The sequence below is a fragment of the Jaculus jaculus genome, chromosome 1 (assembly GCF_020740685.1).
Source record: "Jaculus jaculus isolate mJacJac1 chromosome 1, mJacJac1.mat.Y.cur, whole genome shotgun sequence".
In the NCBI taxonomy this organism is placed as follows: Eukaryota; Metazoa; Chordata; class Mammalia; order Rodentia; family Dipodidae; genus Jaculus; species Jaculus jaculus.
In genome coordinates, this window is record NC_059102.1 from 271,748,481 (window position 1) to 271,769,565 (window position 21,085).

At 42.7% G+C, this 21,085-nt stretch overlaps 1 protein-coding gene across 1 annotated transcript in view; it reads left to right on the top strand.

Moving 5' to 3' along the window:
• The window catches only part of Cdh13 (cadherin 13), a 1,153,296-nt gene that overhangs the window by 602,845 nt on the left and 529,366 nt on the right, over positions 1–21,085 (top strand). The window contains exon 5 of the mRNA XM_004659582.2: positions 9,559–9,711. Within this exon, the coding sequence (XP_004659639.1) occupies positions 9,559–9,711 (153 nt within the window). The remainder of the gene's footprint in view (positions 1–9,558; positions 9,712–21,085) is intronic.

The following is a 21,085-nucleotide window of genomic DNA, read 5'->3' on the forward strand; positions in this document are numbered from 1 at the left end:
ATGAACATGCTCCACAGTTAGGGCAGCACTGTCCAGTTACATATTCAGAAATGTAGAGGCCCAAGGCATGCACTTTGGGGAAAGGTAAAGAAGTTAAGAAGTTGTAAGTGTAAGCTCTGAGACCCTAGAGTTCCTCAGCTAGGGGAAGATTGTTTTGGCAGGTAGTACTGTCTTCCCCTTTCTGCTTCTGAACATTTTTCACAAAAAAATGATGGCTTCCCATGAAGAGTTCTCCGATTTCTCCATTGCATTCTGATACGTTTCCTAACAACCTCAGCATGCACCCATGTTGCACTCCAGTTATTCCACAGGCTGTAGTCACAGCATCTTTTGAGAGTTCGTCTCGGTCTGCTCTCCATTCTCATTGACACCCAAAGGTGTTACCTCTTTGGGGGAGCATTGAGATGATTCACTCACTTGACAAATTTTTGAGCAATCACTTTATCCCAACAACTGAGTTTAGCTCATTTCAACATAACTGCTGCCCTTGGAGCTTACATTCAAACCTGAAAGAGAAATATAAAGTCATAAAACTCATGTAAAATTCCAACAGTTAAGTGTTGTGTGGTAGAAGTAGAAAGTTCCAGATGTATGTGTTGAGGATTCCCAGTATACTGACCTTAGGGATCCATGATTGTTTCAATTCAAAGTCTAATGATGTTGACCAAAGCAGCTTTCTACAGAGAACCTATAGAATGTACGCAGGGACCTGATCTTCTCTGTATTCCTGAACATCTCAGGAAAAATGTGTAGGTTGAATCTGGATAAAATGTTGTATACTCAGGTTCAAATGCCACCCCACTTGCCAAAGACCTAGAAGTCAATGTAAAAACAAGTCCTGAGAGGGTCCAACTAATACCACCAGTAACAAGTGTTTTGTGGTAACTAGTCTTGTAACCATGTGCCTTACACAGAGAAACTCATTATTTTACTCATTGTGGTAAAACATACACACCAGTGGCATTGAACCCATTCACACTGTAGTTTGATCACCTCTGCCATCTATCTCCACAACTTGTTCATCCTTCATTACTGAAAGCACATAGTCATGACCCTGTAATGTCCCCTTTCCCCACACTGGCAATCTCTGGTTTACCTTCTGCCCCTACAAATTTTACTGCCCTAAGTGCCTCATAAAAATGACATCATATAGCACATGTCCTTCTTTAAGTTAGCATAGGATTTCCAGGTTTCATACATGTTGTAGCATATATCATAGGCCCCATCCTTTTCAAGACTGACTGCATACCCCACATTTTATCATCTTTTGGACACTTAAGTTGCTTTTACATTTTGACCACTATACATGATACTCATTCCTTCCAGATATCTATCCATGAGTCCTGTAGTAAAGATAATAATATCACAGTTGGCCAATAATAAATGATTTAGAAACTTCTAGAAAGTAGAAATTCAATAAGCTACTTTATCATATTATAAGTGAGAAATAATGAAAAATCACTGTAAGTTCTTGGAAAACAAAAAATGTCATTGTAAAAATAAATTAAATAACTAAAAAGTCCCTACATCCCATGCAAAATAACTAATAAAAAATTATGTCATCAGAAAAGAGTATAAAACCAACAACAAAAAATAAAGACTGTAGAGATGAGGACATAGCACAGTCAGTAGATTGTATGTACAAAGCCCTGGGTTCAAGCCTCAGCCCAGCATAAATAAGATATAATGGCACATGCCTGTAATCCTACCATGCAAGATATGGAAGTAGGGCTGGAAAGATGGCTTAAGGGTTAAGGCACTTACCTTGAAGTCTAAGGACCCATGTTCTATACCTCAGTTCTATACCCCGTTAGCAATAAGTACAAAGGTGAAAAAAGCACAAAGTTTCACATGCCCACTAGGTGGCACAAGCATCTGGAGTTCAATGGCAGTGGCTAAAGGCCAGGCATACCAATTCTCCCTCTCTCTCTCTCTCTCTCTCTCTCTCTCTCTCTCTCTCTCTCTCTCTCTGTGTGTGTATGTCTTGCTCTGTCTAAAATTTTTAAGATTGATTAATAATTTTAAAAATATATAATTCTAGGCATGGTGGTGCACACCTTTAATCCCAGCACTCGGGAGGCAGAGGTAGGGGGATCACCACAAGTTCGAGGCCACCCTGAGAATACATGGTGAATTCCAGGTCAGCCTGAACTAGAGTGAGACCCTATCTCTAAATATATATATATAATGTAATTATAAATATATATGATATATTTAAAAAATATATATATATTCATACATACACATATATGTATATATACACATATATACATATATATACACATATATACATATATATATGTATGTATATATATATATATATGTGTGTGTATATATATATATAATCTTTTTAAAAATATGGAAGTAGGAGGAAAGAAGATCAAAAGTTCAAAACCATCCTGGGATACATAATGAATCTGAGACCAGTCTGGTGGCCTGGGATACATAAAATCCTGTCTCAAAAAGTATGTGCATAGGACTTGGTTTAAGATAGGTCTAGGCATAGGTATAACCTTTGTTATGAAATAAGAAGAAAAAGAAGGGTGTCACGCATACTGCTTAAGAGTAGGGATGTGGATGGCAGATTTGGTCCTAGGGTTAGGTTTTTTCTTCTCAAATGATCTGAACCTTAGCAACCTCTATGGGATAATGAAACCACTTGACAGCAGCTATGCTAGTCCAAGAGTCCTTAGCCACATGGTGGGTTGTCAGCCACCACCCAAGTGATGCTCAGTGCTTCTGCATATGGACCTGGAATGCTTTGCATCATTTTTGCCTTAGTCCCCTGTGATCATGGGTGACTGAGAGGTGGCTGGTTAGCATAATCGTGAACGAAGCCATTTGTGTAACAGCTACCCAGACACTGAGCCCCAGCTAGGTGTCTTCAAGGTCAAAGGCATTCTGAAGACTAAACCACAATTAAGAATTAGCATTTTCAGATTCCCTCAGAGGACCTATTAGATGATAAACACAAATGCCTTTTTTTTTTCTTTTTTAAAATTAGTTTTGTACTCAGTGAATACAGTCAAGTTGGTACCCTTGTTAGCTTCCTCCCTGTCCTTCCCCCTCCACATGGACCCTCCTTGTTGGGATATATGGTTCATGCATTGTGGGGTTAGCCAATCAGTTATGGGTAGGAGGAATGTCTTTGTGTATCAAGACCCAATGTGTGGCTCTGACATTTTTTTCTGCCCCCTCTTCCACAAATTTCACTGAGCTATGTTGGGTTCATTTTAGGTCTGCTTCAGTAATGAAGTCTTGGGAACCTATGTGGGGAATTGAACATTGGTCCTTAGGTTTCACAGGCCACCACCTTAACTGCTAAGCCACCCCTTCAGCCCCTGGTTTTGCTTTTTAAAAATATTTTATTTTATTTATTTATTTGAGAGAGAGAGAGAGAGAGAGAGAGAGAGAGAGAGAGAGAGAGAGAGAGGGAGAGAGAATGAGTGCTCCAGGGCTTCCAACCACTGCAAACAAACTCCATGTTTGCATGTGCCACCTTGAGCATCTGGCTTACGTGGGTACTGGGGAATTGAACCAAGGTCCTTTGGCTTTGCAGGCAAGTGTCTTAACTGCTAAGCCATCTCTCCAGCCCCCATGGTTTTGCTTTTTTGAGATGGGGTCTTGCTACGTCACCTGGGCTCACCCAGGCAAGCCTTGAACTTTCAGTAACACATACCTCCTAGGTGCTAGGATTACAGATGTATGCTAACATGTCTGGCCTCAAAACACTGTTACATGAATATATACAAATCCATAGGAACACAGGTGACAATTTTTCATATAAATTAGATAATTATATATAAATTATTTTGCATTTTCATCCAGTATATTCTTGACACATACGTGTGTATGTATGTATTTATGTATGTATGTATTATGCATGGCTATATAAACTTTTGGGGTATGGTAATTTTAGACTTATAGAAATGTTGCAAAAAAGCTTGATTCCCACATACCCTTCATCCAGTTTTCCCTGATGCCAACAGCTTAGAAAAACAAAGCGGGCACTAGCTGTGCCCACATCACACCACGTGACATCGTATGAGGTGTGTGCAACAGGAATGTCCTTTGAAACTCGGACTAACAGTCGAGACTCGCTTCAGGCCTTTGTCCTTCCTGTGCCTGTCTGGATGCTGAGGACTCTGGTACCAGCTGCCCCAGGCCACCTGTACAGCCAGCAAGACAGCCTCTGTCCCTCAGGAAGGAGGGAGATTCTGAGTGGAGTTTTCAGGCTCTTCCAGGGAGTTGGCACCTGGCCTTCATATTCTTTCTTGTCATTAATTCTTTTTCCCAATCCAACTTAGAGGACAAGAAGAGAAAAAAACATCCCACTGTGAAAGGAAGTGTTGAATTGCAGAGGATAATAGGAAAGTCTCCCTAATTGTGAAGCCTGCTATGTGGAATAATGGGCGTGAATGGCTGCTGCAGGTGCAAGGTTGGTTCTGGCCAGAGGAGTGCACTGGTTTCTCCTATGCCATCCTGTCAAACAACAGCAGCAAGCCTCAAGACTTAGCCCTCAACCACAGCATACTGAATACACACTTAGTGCAATGGGCAGGGCTGGGGTAGCAACAGGGGTGACACCTGGGCCCCACATCACATGAAGAAGGTTATTTGGAATCTCACCTGAGCATCAGGCACTGCTGGGCACCAGAGGCAGATGCTTAGCTGAGAGCCACTTACACATTGCACGCATACCCAGCTCAGCGAAGCTGGGTGTTTCTGAAACCCCACGTGACCAAGAAGCCAGAGAGGCAACGGGTGAGGCAGGAACAGGCCTGAGCTTCCTCCTGCATGGCTTTCCAACTGGGATGCCGGGCTTTCCCCTGAAGAGCCTCCCTACTCCCACACTTTCTTCTTGAAGGCTCCCGCAAGCTCTGCCACATGTGGAGATGGCGGACCAGTGCCTGGAGAACCACTGACTCTGTTTCACTGAGTTCCTGGAGAACAGGCTCTTAAAAGCAACTGTGTTAGCATTATGTTTAAAATAAAAGGAAGGTAAAAGGCAAGCCCAGAGTATTTTCAGCAGAAGGCTCCAAAAGGTAGATAGAGAACCAGCTTCATAGAGGACATGCAGGCGTTGGCTGTAGCTTGGGGCAGAGCAGAGGTCCCCAAGTGTGCGTGTGTCAGAAGAACAAGGATAATCCTCAGCTTTCTAGGCTCAGAGTTTTGGATTCAGGAGGTCTGTAGAATTAATTTCCACTTATCCCAGGGGATGCTGATGTTGACCAGGAGCCACATCTCTAGAAGATGTAGAGAGGGTGATGGCCCACCCCCTGGGCAAGTGCTGTTAAAAAGCTCAGCACTCTGGGGACACCATACCTGACTATAGGTGTTCCTTCAAAGTACACTCACCTTTGAGGTTGAGGCAGTTTCATCACATTGATTAAAAAGCTGGACCAGAAGAGAAGAGAGAGAGGGAAGGGAGAAATAGGGAGGAAGGGAGGAGAAGGGAGGGGAGGGGAGAGTCAGAGCAGAAGAGGGCAGTGCTAAACAGAGGCCCACTGGATAAAAGGCTTGCTCGGTCCTGGAGGAAATAGCTCCCTTCCATCAAGCAGCAAGTCTAGAGACCATAAGGTCAAGTGGCACAAGCTCTGTGAGAGAGGGAAGAAATGATTCACACCTTGGCAGTGGTAAAAACATGTTTCTCCCAGAGAATTTCTGTCTATTGTTCACTTGCAGTGCTAGGCAACAGGTGAAGAAACAGGAGATGGAAGTGTTTGCCAGAGAGGCCAATGCAGTGGTAGCTCCATTTCTTCCAGAAGGTCTGAGGGCTGTGCCCCCCCTTTTCTGATCAGGGAAGAGTCAGGACAAGAGCAGGGCTGGAGAGATATCTTAGTGGTTGATGTGCTTGCCTGTGAAGCCTACACCAGCCAGATGTATAAGGTGGCACCTGTGTCCAGAGCTTGTTCACAGTGGTTGGAGGCCCTGGACCTCCCAATCTCTTTCTGTCTATACGTCTCTCTCTGTCTCTCTCAAATATATAAATAACAATATTTTCTTTTTAAAAAGAAGGGCTGGAGAGAGAGCTTAGCAATTAACATGCTTGCCTGCAAAACCAAAGGACCTTGGTTCAATTCCCCAGGACCCACATAAGCCAGATGCACAAGGTGGTACAGGTCTCTGGAGTTCGTTTGCAGTGGCTGGAAGCCCTGGCATGCCCATTCTCTCTCTCTCTTAAATAAAATTAATTAATTAATTGATTTTTTTTTAATTTAAAAAGCCGGCCATGGTGGCACACACCTTTAATCCCAGCACTCGGGAAACAGCAAGGCCAACCTGAGACTACATAGTGAATTCCAGTTCAGCCTGGGCTACAGTGAGACCTTACCTCAGAAATCTAATAATAATAATAATAATTTAAAAAGAATAAAGAGCATAGAAAGCTCTTTCTGGTGGGTCTTCACCCTGTGGCCTCTAGTGGCAGGCTGGTGTCCTGGCAAGGGGCTACTCCTCACCATGTTCATAGGCTGACACTGTCTTCTGGGTTAAGAGGAGTTGTTTCAGGTATGCTTGGGGGAGGAGGGAGGGAGTTTGAGTCCACATAGAGAGGAAGCGGTGAGATGGAAAGGGCAGCCATAGACTGGTGGCAGAGAAAAGTCAAGTGGGCTGGCTTCCTTGGCTACCTTGTAGCCTGTTTCCAGGGAAGACTCTTCTGACACCAGAGAGGTAGGTGAGTTGTGTTTTTAAAAGGAAGTCTGTCACCTTAGGAGAGGATTTCTTGTCTACATTATAGCTAAGATTTTTTTTATACCTGAAGGTGTCCATCTGACCCATGGCCAACAATGAAGTAATTGTAGTATGATTGTTGCGATTAGTATTGCTGTGATGAACTATGCATTATCAAGCCCCTTTTAATATATTTTTATAGATACTGTCTCTTGTTTTTTTTTTCTGTCTTTCTTTCTCCTTTCCTATCTTTTGTACTGGGGATTGAACCCAGGGTCTCAAGCATGCTAGACAAGCACTCTGCCACTGTGACATATTCTCCAGCATATTTATTTTGGTCTCAGAGTTGTAAAGATTGGCTTTGAACTCATTCTATAGCCCAGGAAAAACTTGAATTGTGATCTTCCTGCCTCACCCTTTTAAGTAGCTGAGATTACGGTATGTGCCATCACGCTCAAGTACATTGTTTCTTTAACCCCTCAAAAGCCCTGGGAAATAAGTGGCATTTACTTTATTTTGCACATGAGGAAGTTGAGAATTATAAAGGCACATAGATGGCTATTGGCAAAGGTTGTACCATGCTTGTATGGACAGTGGCATACCTCACTGAGCTCACACCTGTTTTATGTGCTGAACCCCGGACTCATCAGGGAGCTCAGGAAGATGACTCCTGAAGCTTCCAAGTAGAGGAAGCTGGTCAGGACAAGACTTTCAGGTGGATTAACTCAAATGGTAATTAAAAATTCTTTTCCTCTAATTTGTTAAAATATTTTATTTATTTATTTGCATGAAGAGAGAGACTATGAGAGAGAAAGAGAGAATGGGTGTTCCAGAGCCTCTAGCTACTGCAAATGAACTCCAGATGCATGTGCTACTTTGTGCATCTGGCAATATGTGGGTTCTGGGGACTTGATCCTGGGTCTTTAGGCTTTGCAGGCAAGCACCTTAACCACTTAATAATCATGTTTTTCCGTTAATCTTAAAAATGCAAACAGAGGTAATTGTTTAATTAAAACTGTCAGTGTATTTCAATAAAGAGCATTTTAAATCAGGGAAAAGAAATTATATATTGCCATATGGAATTGTCTTACTGTGTGCCTCTACTGGCTCTGCTAGATAACTCGCCATGATGTTCATGCTACTTTAAACACTACTGCCACCTGGTGTCTGAGACCAGAATTGCAGGCTTGGAGCTGAGGTGCAGGTTCCAAGGGGTTTCTTGCCAACTTCCAACTCTTACATTAGGCCCTTCTGTGCATTTATAAAGTAGTTGCAACTAATCCCATGTCATCGTCCTTTTTCTGTATGCCTTCATTATATATTATGTTCATGGTCATTAGACTGTTTTGTTATAATCAAATTAACATTGGCAGTATTGTTAACAACGTGACATTGAATATGGATAAATGCTTGAATATAAATTCAAGAACTAGCTTATACAAATACTAATCATCTCCTGAACTGCACAACCTCAAATTCTATGTGAAAAAAAACACCACATAATTTTTGACCCTTAATTTTCCCTTCACTTCTACTCAAACTGTGATCATAACTCACCATTTCTAATATTTTCCTTTTTTGTATATGCATGTGCATGTGCTGTGCCTGCATGTGTGTATGAATGTTTTTATGTGTGCATGGCTATGCATGTATATTTGTGTTTTCATGTGAAGGATAGAGGTCTGTGTGGGATGTCTTGCTCTGTTGAACTTTTTTTTGTGTGTGGCAGGGTCTATCATGGAACCTGCAGTTCACTGGTAACCAGCAAGCCCCAGGGACCATCCTGTTTCTCCAGACTGGGGCTTATAGGCACTCAACATTATGCCCAGCTTGTACATGGGTACTTGGGGTCTGAACTCAGGCCCACCATAAGCACTTTCCTGGTTGAGTCATCTTCCCAGTTCCCATTTCTAGAATTTTCTAGGCTCTCTCTCACCTGCTGCTGCCCCTGTCTTTACTGTTCCATATGCCTGACAAACCACCCTCCATCTTCTGGACTTCCTTTTCAAATGGCTAGAGGTTGCGATCAGAAAGGATAGTGTTGCACAAAAGCCTGAAGACCCGGAAAAGGGCTCTAAATCTCATTTTCATCTCTATTTAAGAGTGGTGACAAGGCAGCTTGCATAATGCCTTAATCTCTGTGGTTTTACCCCTTAAATAATAAAATGACACATCACTGCCCTCAGCAATGTTCGAAGGCTTAAAGAAAATAGATGCAAAGCAGAGGCTGGTATTTAGGGGAACAAAGAGGAAAGAGGCGCTGGTGATGAAGGGGTATACTCATCAATATCTTGAACTTTGCTCAGTTTCTGCCAGTGCATGGATTGAAGAACAAATTATTTCCATGGCCTGTTTGGTATTGCTTGCAAAGAAAAGCAATTCTCTCTTTCCTGAAATTAAAAATAATATACGTGCCAAGGGGAGGGGGTAATGTATGCCTTTAATCCCAGCATTCAGGAGGCTGACATCGCTTTTCTATGAGTTCAAGGCCACCCTGTGACTACATAGTGAATTCTAGGTCAGCCTGGGCTAGAGCGAGACCCTACCTCAATAATATACTTTAATAATAATAATTTAATTAATAATAGTAGTAGTAGCAGTAGTAAATGCCTAACTGTGAACTTCATAGCATTATTACCCTTCTCCATCTACCACCCTGCATTTTCTCAGTACCACTAAGCTATAAGACTAAATGATTTGCATATGAGGAGGAACAGACTTAAACTATGATGCTGTTTTGCATGATGTTGCTTTATGCCAATCTTGATTCATCAGGCACTTTTGTGTCAGATCTGAGATTAGTGGATTGGTCACCTGTAGCATCTTTGTGATGGACTTTCTTTGTGCCTTCCAGACAATATTAAATGCCACTCTTTCTCTGACCAGGTAGTCGATAGTGACAGACCTGAAGGGTCCAAGTTCCGGCTCACTGGGAAGGGAGTGGATCAAGAGCCTAAAGGAATTTTCAGAATCAATGAGAACACAGGCAGCGTCTCTGTGACACGGACTCTGGACAGAGAAACGATTGCTACTTATCAAGTGAGTACCCTGTGTGCGGGCGCCTGCCCTGTGCAACAAGATGTGGATTTCTAAGCAATTTCTTCCCACTGTGCTCATTATTTCTGTGGCTCATCAAACTCATCGCTGTGTGGCTTGAGGTACCTCTGTGGGAGCTGAGGTGGGGTAGAACCCTTACAGGGTCTCTAGCTCATTAGCAGAGCCACCAGGCTTGAATGAGACTTTAGGTCATGGAGAACAAGAAGAGCAGCCCTGAGGGCACTGCAGACGAGATCCAAACTCTTAGACTAACCTGCTTTCTAGAGACCTATGTGATGATGAAGCGCTGTGAGAGGTGTGAACCCTTGGACAAGATAATTCTATTTTTAGAAGTCTATTCCAAAGAAATAAAGAAAATTTGATGCAGTTTTGTACAATATAGGGCATGGTTTTTAGAGTGGAACATTGCTGAATAGTGAGCATTAAGGGAATGGTTAAATCGTGGCCATTTCGTAGGTGATTTGAGCAGCCACTTAAAACATTTTTGAAAAGTATTATGTGAAAACAGTAGTGAAATGGAAAGGTTCAAGGTATCAAATGAAACAGAATGCATAAACTCATGGTATCTTTATTATGGAGTAAGAAATTGAACATATAGCCGAGAAGTTCATTTAGAGGCACAATAAAAGAAAAATCAGTGTTAGTCGTTATGTTATTTTTAGAAGTTGTGGATCTTCTGTTTGGCTCTCTCTTCTTCTACCTGGATTGCTGTGAGTTTCAGTGAGGAGAACGCAACGGAAGATGCACAGGAGACACCCTCTGCTGGATACAAGGAGGGTGGCTGTGTGATGTCACATGGTGGGGTCCCTATCTGCTGGCAGGTACCATGCTGAGCAAGGTGCTCTAGCATCTCCATTCAAGGAGGATGAGGGTGCATCCCAGGCTTCCCTAGGAAGCTTTGCCAAAATATTCTGAGCATCTGCAGGGGGGAAGCCCCTGTGGAGTGAGTACCAAAGAATGAGCTGCATGTATCCTAGAGGAATGTAATTGTAGAAATTGAATGCTGGGCCTTCAGGAAGTTCCAGCTCTGGCTGACTGTCACAGTAGTCATAGATAGTCTTCCTTCAGGATGTGGGGCAGCCAAAAGCAAACATCGTATTGATGTCCTCAGCTCTCTGTGGCTGCCAGTGGAATAGCCATAAATAGCAAAAAAAAACTGAGCAAGAGTATAGTAAAATTCATGATTTCTATTTTTTTGACTTTTTATTATTATTACCAACATATTTCGTATTGATACATCATGTGTTGATACCCTCTTTTCCCTAGTCACTGCCCCCATTCTGTTGGGGAAGCTCCTCAGTAAGGTTGCAGATATTCTGTATGGTATCATGGGTTATGCATTGTGCAAACGGCAGTCAGTTATTTTTGTGGGGAGGGAATGCCTCTGGGCATGATGTCTCAACCTGTGGCTCTCAACAATCTTTCCTTCCCCTCTTTTGCAAAATATTTTATTTTTATATATTTGAGAGGGAGAGAGGGAGAAAAAGAGAGAAAATGGGCATGCCAGGGCCTCCAGCCACTACAGATGAACTACAGTCACATGCACCACCATGTGCATATGCTTTACGTGTGTCCTAGAGAGTACAATCTAGGGCCTTAGGCTTTGCAGCCAGGCACTTTAACTGCTATGCCTTCTCTTCAGCCCCTAAAATTCATGGTTTCTTACCACACTTGTTATGACCTCTTGGATCAAAAGTTGCCATCTACATCCTAGTATTGCTGCCTCCTGAGCTGTGTGTGCTTGGATAACCCATCTACCCTCTAATTTTAAACATTTTTGTCCATAAAGAATGGAGACTACTAGCTTCTCTTTATATAGGACAAATAGGATTATTTTGCAAGCATTTGGCATAGTGCCCAGCAGTTAGCAGGTACTCCATAAATTAGTGCTGCTCCTGAAAAGCATTTTCTGCATATTTTTGAATGTTAAGTTCCCCAGGTTTCTAATATTAGTTCCCTAACTCTATCCTGAGCACACTGACATCTAACATAAATAGTTTTTACTTCCATTGGAATGTTAAACAAATAGCATCATTTCGGTTGCCCACTCCATTAAGTAGCATAGATTTCAGGATGAAATCTGGATCTCAGGATCTTCCTGAGAGTGAGAGTGAAAGTTGGGCTAATATGAAGTTGAGAGTGAACAGTTCCAGTGTCATTTGTGAAGCTGTGGAATGAAGTGGGGCATCACGGGGAACCCCAGCAAGAGCTTCACATGCATCCATCACTTTAGGACCCTACCTGATGTCTGTGAGATTCAGGAGTGTTTCCCCAAAAGTCATTCTTCTGGGAGTTCTTCCAAGTTCAGAAAAAGATACTGTGTTCCACATCCCAAGCCCACCTCAGGGTGAGCCTTCTCCTAGGTGACAATGACCTTGATCTCTAGATGCAATGAGAAATCTTTATAAAGTGTGAGGCACTGGGACAGTCATAGCAACCTTTGGACCCCATAATTTTGATTCACCTGAGGCATGGCTGCAGGAACCAGAGAGTTTTACCCAGCCATGGTTGGTTCATGAAGATCCACATGGTGCACAGTGGGCAAGGAAGAATGAAAAGTCCACTACTATTTGGAAAGTGATTTTATTTTTTTTATCAAATGAAGTGTTAATTACATGATAATTCTAATTAGGATACAATGGTCTGGGATAGAAAAATGCCATCAGAAAGCTTCTGCTTTCTGAGCCCTAGTGTGGACTGGGACAACCTGCACCCTCTCTGATCTTGTGATTCTTATTCTGTGATGTGCAGCTGGCTCTGCCACCTGCAGCGCTTATAAGAGATGAAATGGCTAGTGTTGGCTACCTAGTGATGCTAATGGTTGGTATCATAGAGCTTGATTGACAGCTTGGGGCCTCTCATACTTTTTCCCAAAACAAGGCCACCTAAGGTCTTAGGTGTTACAAACACTGATTCTACATACAGCCACATTGGCTGAGTTCAAATCATGATGTCATGTACTAGCTGTGGGACTTGGCTAGTGTCTGCCTCAACTTCCTAATCTGGTAAATTGAAACAATAATAATGGACACATAAGAGTGTCAAGGCTACCTTAGGATAGTGGACCTGAGCCTGCCTAACTTCCACCAGGCTAGGAGGGCTTAGGTTTTTTTTGTTTTTTTTTTTTGCCTGTGTTCTTTCCTTCAGTCTTTGTCCTGTTTCCCTCTACCCTTGTAGAGGAGCCCAGGACTTCTCATGTGGAATATACCTCCACACAGTATATTGCATTTCCTGTCCATTTCAAGCACTTGAGTAAAACAACTTACTGTCTAGGTAGTGTGGCTGGATCCAATTCTGGTCATGGTAATGGGTGTGGTTGGGAGCAAAGCTGCTCCTTGAAAGTGTAAAATTCCAGGTCTCCAAATCACTATGTTTCAGCTGCTACCCCTACAGGTTTCAAAAGCAGGCAGTGGGAGTATGTGGGTGCATGTATTGACATTGTAATTGCTCCAATATCGCTCTCATTTGTTTTAAAGTCAAATACTGCTGCTCACATACGAGCACATGTCAGCATGCTAATAGCTCCCAAACCCAGCCAGAAAACACCGTGACGGAAGCCTTAGGGATTGGTGTGATGAGATAATCTAAACTACATTTGTCCTTGGCCCCAATTGTGTATTGTCACTAAAAGCTACTTTTTATTGAGTCCTCCATGGAAGATGGTATGAGAAACTCTTCATGTACATTCTCATATTTAATGTGCTCCCCATACGAGATTTATGTAGCACCAGTTTCCAGTAGTGCAGACCTGTGATCCCAGCTTCTAAGAAGACAGATAGAGGCAAGAGAATCTTAATCAAGTTCAAGGTCAGCCTGGGCTACAAAATAAGTTCAAAGTAACACTGAGTTGCTGAGTAGGCTAGAGATATAACTCATCGGTAGAGCACGAGAGATAGACAGAGAGAGAGATCTAGTGTGTACTATTTGCTATCCTACACTAGGGTTCTTGATCTTCTCAGTCACTGAGCCACACCTCCTTCTGTTTTCATCCCCAACCTGGCTTTACTCTGACGTATGGCCCTCTTTCCCAGGAACTACCTAGCTGGGAAGAAGCTCTGACAGGCTGGGTGATCAATGACTTCGGTTTTGTGACCCATGCTTACCTTCTCCAATTCTTCTGCCCTGGCTTCTGAAAGGGCTTCCTGGCATACTGACCTGAAGTGGCACCTGGCAAAATAATTTAGTTCTCACAGTATTGGGAGCTGACATATTAATGCAAAGCCTTCTGAAATATTACTCATTATTATGCATTTTGCCAGCATTTGAGTGATTTGTGAACTCTTCATTGGAATAAAGTACTGTAAATGATTCATGAATGGCCAAGTTTATGAAATTCTATAAAAATATTAGCAGGTGGTAATGATTCCCTCTCACTGTGTATAGGATCTACTGGCTGCAAATTTGTCAATATGGGAGGCAAGAGGAGAATGGGAGACAGTCTGGTCAGCAGGTGGGGACCAGATGGAAGGTTTGGGATGGTCTCTACAGGGGAGTCTGAGGCAATATAGGAAGCAGGACAGACCACTGAAGGGGGTGAGTGTTGTCAGCAGGAGTGCATCACCCTGATGAGGTGGGAAATGCATTAGGAAGTAAAGACATCAGAATAGGGTGAGGGGAGAGAGGAGCATTTGGAAGGAGAGTGAGAACTATTTACTGAGCAACCACTGTGTGCCTGAGAACTTCCTAGATCACTGATATATATGGGTATAAAAAGATAAACTTATTTTCTTTACTGGTAAGTTTGCTGAGGATCAAAAGCATTCCATTATTATTAATGTTGGTATCAACACCTCACTGACATGCACAATGTGCCAGGGATCCACAGAAAGTATATAAAATGATTATCTCATTTAACATTTGTAAAGATGAGTTTGATTCTTCTATTGGTTACTTTTACGATTGCTATGACAAGTCCCTGACAAGAACAACTTAAGGAAGGAAAGGTTTATTTAGAATTACAATTTGAGGGTATTTTATCACTGTGGGGAAATCACGGCAGTGGAAATGTGAGGTAGCTGGCCACGTTGTGTCCATAAGGGAGAAACAGAAAAAGATGAATGCTGGGGCTCAGCCCACTCTCTGCTTTCTATTCACTCTAAAACCTTACCCCATAGACTAATGGTGCCCATATTCAGGTGGGTCTTTGCTCAGTGAAACTCCTCTGGAAATGCCCTCCCAGACACATCCATTGGTAAGTCACCTAGGTGATTCCAAATCAGGTCAAGTCTTGTCAGAGCAGAGCAGAACCAGAGTGTCTTCTTCTGAATGTTAGCACACATTTTCTCCCATATGTCTCACTCTCCCTCAAGCCAAGTTCTTGGTCAAATTTTGACTTTGTGGTTAAGAGTGAACATTGAGGAAGAGGGTGCAGAAAGATTGAAAGAGTCACAGGGTGGGAAGGAGTACTTTGAGACATTGTCCCCATCACTGACGTGTGTGTTCATGACCTCACAGTGACTAACCACACTGAAGAGGAACCTCAGTGGACTGGGGTTGAGGGCAAGGGAACATAAAAGTATGACCCAGTGGGTTGAGATGGGAATATAGCCAATATGCAATATGTTAATATAGTAATTTCTCAATTAATAAAAATAATTTTTGAAATTGGGAAGATAGCTTAGCAGCTAAGGTACTTACTTGCCTGCAAAGCCTAAGAACCCAAGTATAATTCTCCAGTGCCCATGTAAGCCAGATGCACAAGGTAGTGCAAGTATCTGGAGTTTGTTTGTAGTGGCTAGAGGCCCTGGTATACCCATTCACTCTCTCTTTCTCCCTGCCTCTTTCAATCTTGCTCAAATAAACAAGTAAAATATGTTTTAAATATTTTTTAAGAAAAAAAATAGTGTGGCTATAAAATTAGAATACATCTAGCAGTCAGAAGGTTTCTTCCTTTTCCAAATCAATTGTACAGAAAATGCCTTAATATTTGAAAGACTTTTGTTAAGGGGAAATAGACCTATCATATCACTGGTGATAAGATATCTGGGAAGTATAGATGTGCCCAAATTCAAATGCTATTTGGTGGATTTGCTTGTTTGTAATACCTTCTGTGCCGTGCTTGGTGACATACACAATACCCCCATGGGGTTAAAACTGCCTTTCCTAAGATGTGTACTTGGAGTACTTCCACTGCAGGGACAAGCTGTACAAATTGTTTTTGTCCTTTAATCTGGTTATCCCCATAGCATTCTTTTACTCAAGACACTTTGTAGTAGTCTACTGAATCCACTCCAACTAAATTAAAGAGAAAGAGGTTTATTGAAGGGTACATATTCACAACAGAATTTCCAAAATGGCCAAGTAACTGGGTTAGCATAACCAGGGCATGTGGTACCACAGGGAATGCTTGGTCTTGCCAATGCTATTTGAGTGCAGAGTTTCTCAACCTGGGCACTAAGTGACATTTTTGGCCAAGAGATTCCTGGTGTGTGTGTGTGTGTGTGTGTGTGTGTGTGTGTATTCAAGTGAATGTGTGGATTCACATATGTGCATGTATGCAAAGGACAGAGGACAACCTCTGGTATTATGACTCTGGTGCTGTCTTCCTTTTTTGAGGCAAGTTTTGTCATTGGCTTAAACTAACAGATTAGGATAGACTGACTTTGGTAGTGAAGCCCAGAGATCCTCCTGTGTACATTCCCCAGTACTTGGATTGCAGGCAAGTACTGCAATGTCTGGCATTTTATGTAGATTCTGAGGATTTAACTTAGAATTTAACATGTTGATGAGGCAAGTTAAAGTACTGATTGGTCTATCTCCTCAGCTGGGCTGGGAGAATCCCTGTGAGGACTGTATGGTGCATTGTAGAGTGTTGAATTGTCACACATCTTCTAATTTTGACAATCAAAAAGGTCTCCAGATATTTCCAATTGTTGTGGGTTGGAAGTAAAACTGTTTCTTGTTTGAGAGCCACTGTTTTAGAGACATGGTCACTGCTGCCACCTTTACTTTCCACCTTTATCAACATCACTCCATAAATGGATATAGCATCTCTTCTTTGACCACCCCCACCCAAATCACCAGATGACTATACCATTCCCCAGGAACTTTGGACCTTCAAAGCTCAGCAGCCACATCAAGCTACTCTGTACAATTACATCTCTTACTGGGGCAAAACTTCCAACCAGTTTATGGGAAGAAAGGGTTTATTTCAGCTTACAGTCTCAAGGGGATGTTTCATCATGACATGACAGAGCAGAGGCTATGCATCACATCTTGTCACGCCAGCCAGGAGGAAGTAGCAAGAGTGACATAGCTAGTGAACACCCAGTATGACTGGACTATTCAGCCTCAAGGTCCCTCCACTCCTGTAACACACTTCCTCTAGTAAGACTCCACCTCCCAAAGGCCCCACCAGCTGGGGATTGAGGATGAGGCTTAATCACAAACATATGAAGTTACTGGGGACATTTCACATTCAAACCACTACCCATCCCTCCTATATGGCCAAGGCACACACTGGTGTGTCTGCAGAAGGGTCCCAGGTCACATATAGCCTTTTAGATGCATGGAAGCTGTGTGTTTTAGTTGCTAAGCTCTCTAGTACAGGAAGGGCAGGTAGCACAGGGCTCAGGTGGATGGTGTCAGCTAAAGCTTCAACTATGCCACTGGTGTATCCCTGTTTCCCATGGGAGCTAGTGGACAACAAGCACAGTTGTTAGGGGCAAGTAACTTGCCCACACTTGGGTTGGTCCATTTTCAATTTTTTTTTTTTTTTTTTTTTGAGACAGGGCATCACTCCTTAGCCTCCTAAGTGCTGGGATTATGAGCGTGAGCCACTGCACTCAGCTCCAAAGCTGAAATCTTGTTACTAAGGTCCTGTCAGTCAGTAGCACACATAGGAAGAACCCTGAGTGGGAAGAAGCAAAATGCTTGGTGTGAAGGTCCACACATTGAAGGTAGACCTGCCAAGCTTCTTCTGAGGTGAACCATGTGGAACTGCCATCTTTTGTTGATGTAGAAAGGGTGAATAGCAGTCATTTTACAGTGCATTCTATTCCTATGTTACCATTGGCAAGTGATTTCAATCTCAGCCTCTATTTTCCACAGCACCCTCCCCTGGCAGGGTGAGTGCTGTGTGCAAGGTGGGTATGCATTCAATCAGTGTCTGTGACTGGGATAGTTGAAGCTTCTGCAGGTGAAAAGGAAGCAGAGGTAGTCACTAGGCTGTGGGCAGGTAAACAGATGCATGTCAGCGATGCTTTAGAGAAAAGGCTCATTCAATTGAGTGACTTTTGAGGCATGCTCCTCTGCCAACAGCAGTATTGCCTGGAATGAGTTAGAAGTTCAAGTCCACATCTGTTGGGTTGTGTTCCAAAACTCTTTTGTTTTCAATGTGTATATTTTTATGCAATGTGCATATTTTGTATGTGTCTTCTTGTGTGTGGACCCACATGCACATGTGTGCACATTCACATAGAGGCTAGAGGTCAACATTAAATGCCTCCCCCACCTGTGCTTCTCTTTGAACCCAAAGCTTAAAGATTCAGCTATGCTAGCTAGCCAGATTGCCCTAGATATCTCCTGTTCCTGCTCCCAAGACCTTGGATTACAAATAGGCTGCCATTAAGCTAAAGAGATGGCTCAGCATTTAACATCATTTGCTTGCAAAGTCTGATAGCCCAGGTTTGAGTGCCTGGGCTCACTTAAAGCCATATGCACAAAGAAGCTCATACAACGGGAGTTTGTTTACAGAGGCAAGAGACCCTAGTGTACCCATTCCCCCATCTCTCCTCTCTCTCTCTCTCTCTCTCCTAGCAAATAAAATTTTAAAACGCTAATTTTAAAAACAACATAAAGTAGGCTGTCATGCTTACACAGTATTTGCATGGGAAAGAGCCATGGCTCCAAACTTAGGTCCCCTTGCTTACATAACAAGGGCTTTGCCCACTGGGCCATCTCTTTAACCCAACAATCTGGGTTTTCAGTAACTTTCCTACTGATTCTGGTACCTTCTCTACGCTAGGGGGCTTAAAACTCAGCGCATAAGTATTTAAACCATCACAACTGATTTGATCCATGAATTCACTTCCATGATGAAGAGCTCTGAGCAATTTCATTCCTTCCAGCACTGTCAGGACACTGTGTTAATTCAAGGTGTGCTCCTGACAGTTGGTGCTTTGGAAAGTTCCTCCACCCAATACCAGTGCCTCAGAATTGCCTTGTCTTGCTGCATTAAAGGTTCCTGAAAGTCCAGCAAACATGTCCCGGGCTCTTCTGCTCTCTTCTGCCTAGATATCAGATAATTGCTAAATGCCACAGTCCTGAGTGTTTACTTGTTTCTCAGAAACCAGCACTTCAAGCCCAGAGATGAAGGCATTCTGGGAAGATTTGAGCTGATACAGCCAAAGTCATTCCTGATAGGAGGCAGATAGCCCTCAGTCAACAAAGCCAGCATTTCTGCCTTTTAGATCTGTGACCTTCAAGGTGGCATTTGTGGTCCTCAAATTTTGCTGCACATTAGAATCACCCAGGGAGCTTTTGAACTCCCCACTCTGTATGCCCAAGCTGAGTTCAAAACCAATTAAATCAGAATGTCTTGAAGTGTGACCAAGCACCAATGTTCTCATAAAACTCTCCAGGCATTCCCACTGTGAAGCCACATTTGAGAACTACTGAGTTAATCTTCCCTGTCTATAACTCAGTTTACTCACAATTAGGAATTGGAACAATGACACAGTGCCACATAAGTTAAGAGTAGTAGATGAAACAACACAGGAGTTGCTAAAGTAGTAACAGAAACTCATCTTATTTCCCTTCTATCTGCTTGACTCTCAGCAAGTATCTGAAGAAAACTGCTTTCTAACATCTCCTTAAACACAACCACTTAAAAATAGCAATGCAGAGAGACAGGATTTGATAAGCAAATGAACGGTTATCTCCTGACGGCTTTAGGAAAAGTAATTCCAGATTTGCTCCCAGCCTCTCCCCACCCCAGCACCTCAGCACATCTCCATCCAACTCTCCACTTCAGCTCTCCGCATTACAGCACTTCATTTTGCAGCCTGGCCTTATCTGCTGGGTGCAGCTGGTGAAACTGAGGCATGGAAGGTGAAACAGCATTACTGCTGAAGCAGCCACACACCTGGATTAGACTGCCCAGGGCCCTTGGCTGATTATTTATTTGGTTCACTAAGCAAAGCTGCTTCCTGACTCAGGGATATAGAAATGCATTTTTCCCACTGAATTTCATTAGCACAACCTCCTTCAAAGAAGAAACGGCTGCTGAAAGAATCCTCTTGTCCTTCAACTTCCTCTCTCCCCCCAATATGGGGCTTTGCATGTCAGACAGCCTTCTCTCAAGACTTACCACACATTCAGGAAACACATGCATGGCATGATGGCCAGGTTTTCTTTCTCATTTTAATCACCTAGTAACAACCTAGTTTGCTTGATCACAGCTGCTATGTCAAAAGAAAAGGCTCAGTGGCATTTTCTTCCAAGGTACTGATACATCATGATACCTCAAAACAGGAAAAGCCTTTGGAATGTGTCGTCTAAACCATGATATTCACAAATAAGAAGCAAAACAATTGACCAACTGCTCTGAATCCAGCAACCAAAATATATCCCTGATATTTAGCTATCTCTCAAAAATGAGTGTGGAAGCCACCCTGGGAGCCCAGTTCCTACACATCCAGTAGGGGTTCCATCCCCACTCCCACCACCTGCTTGAAATCTAGTCCTTCCACAGAAGAAAAACTGGCTCAGCAGTTAAAGGCACTTGCTTACAAAGCTTGCCTGTCTGGGGTTCAATTCACCAGCCACCCACATAAAGAAAGCCAGACCCAAAATTATTACAACTGCCTGGTGTCCCATTTTCAGTGTCAAGAGGCCATGGAACACACACATACACAAATAATAAATACTTTTAAAATTTTTAAAAACTCATGAAGTGTTCTTCATTTGTATTTAGTAAGGGTAAACATGGAAGGGACAGATAGAAGGATTAGTAGGGTTGTGGACTGGGAAGAAAGGAGATAAAGAGGCAAGACAGAGATAGTTTAACTAGACCTTCTCTTGCCTCTGGAAGTAGGTTGAAACATAGAAAATGATTGGCATTATTTTTACGAGCAATTCTCCAAAAATGAAGGCAAAAGTAATTAAAAAAATTTTAAAAGACTAGGTAGGAATCTGGGCTTCAGCACTACAGCATTGAAATCAGAGGACAAAATTGAATGTCCTGCCTAGGCATAAGTGGGCCACATTTCATCCTCAGCTTACCCAACTTACCCACCTCCATGCTGGTGGCTCACTGCCTCATGATTAATTGGAGCAGATGCTTGACTACTCTGAGGTTGAAGTGGGAGGGGCTACTGGCCAATCCCTGCAATCTAAGGAAGACCTAGGAAGTGGG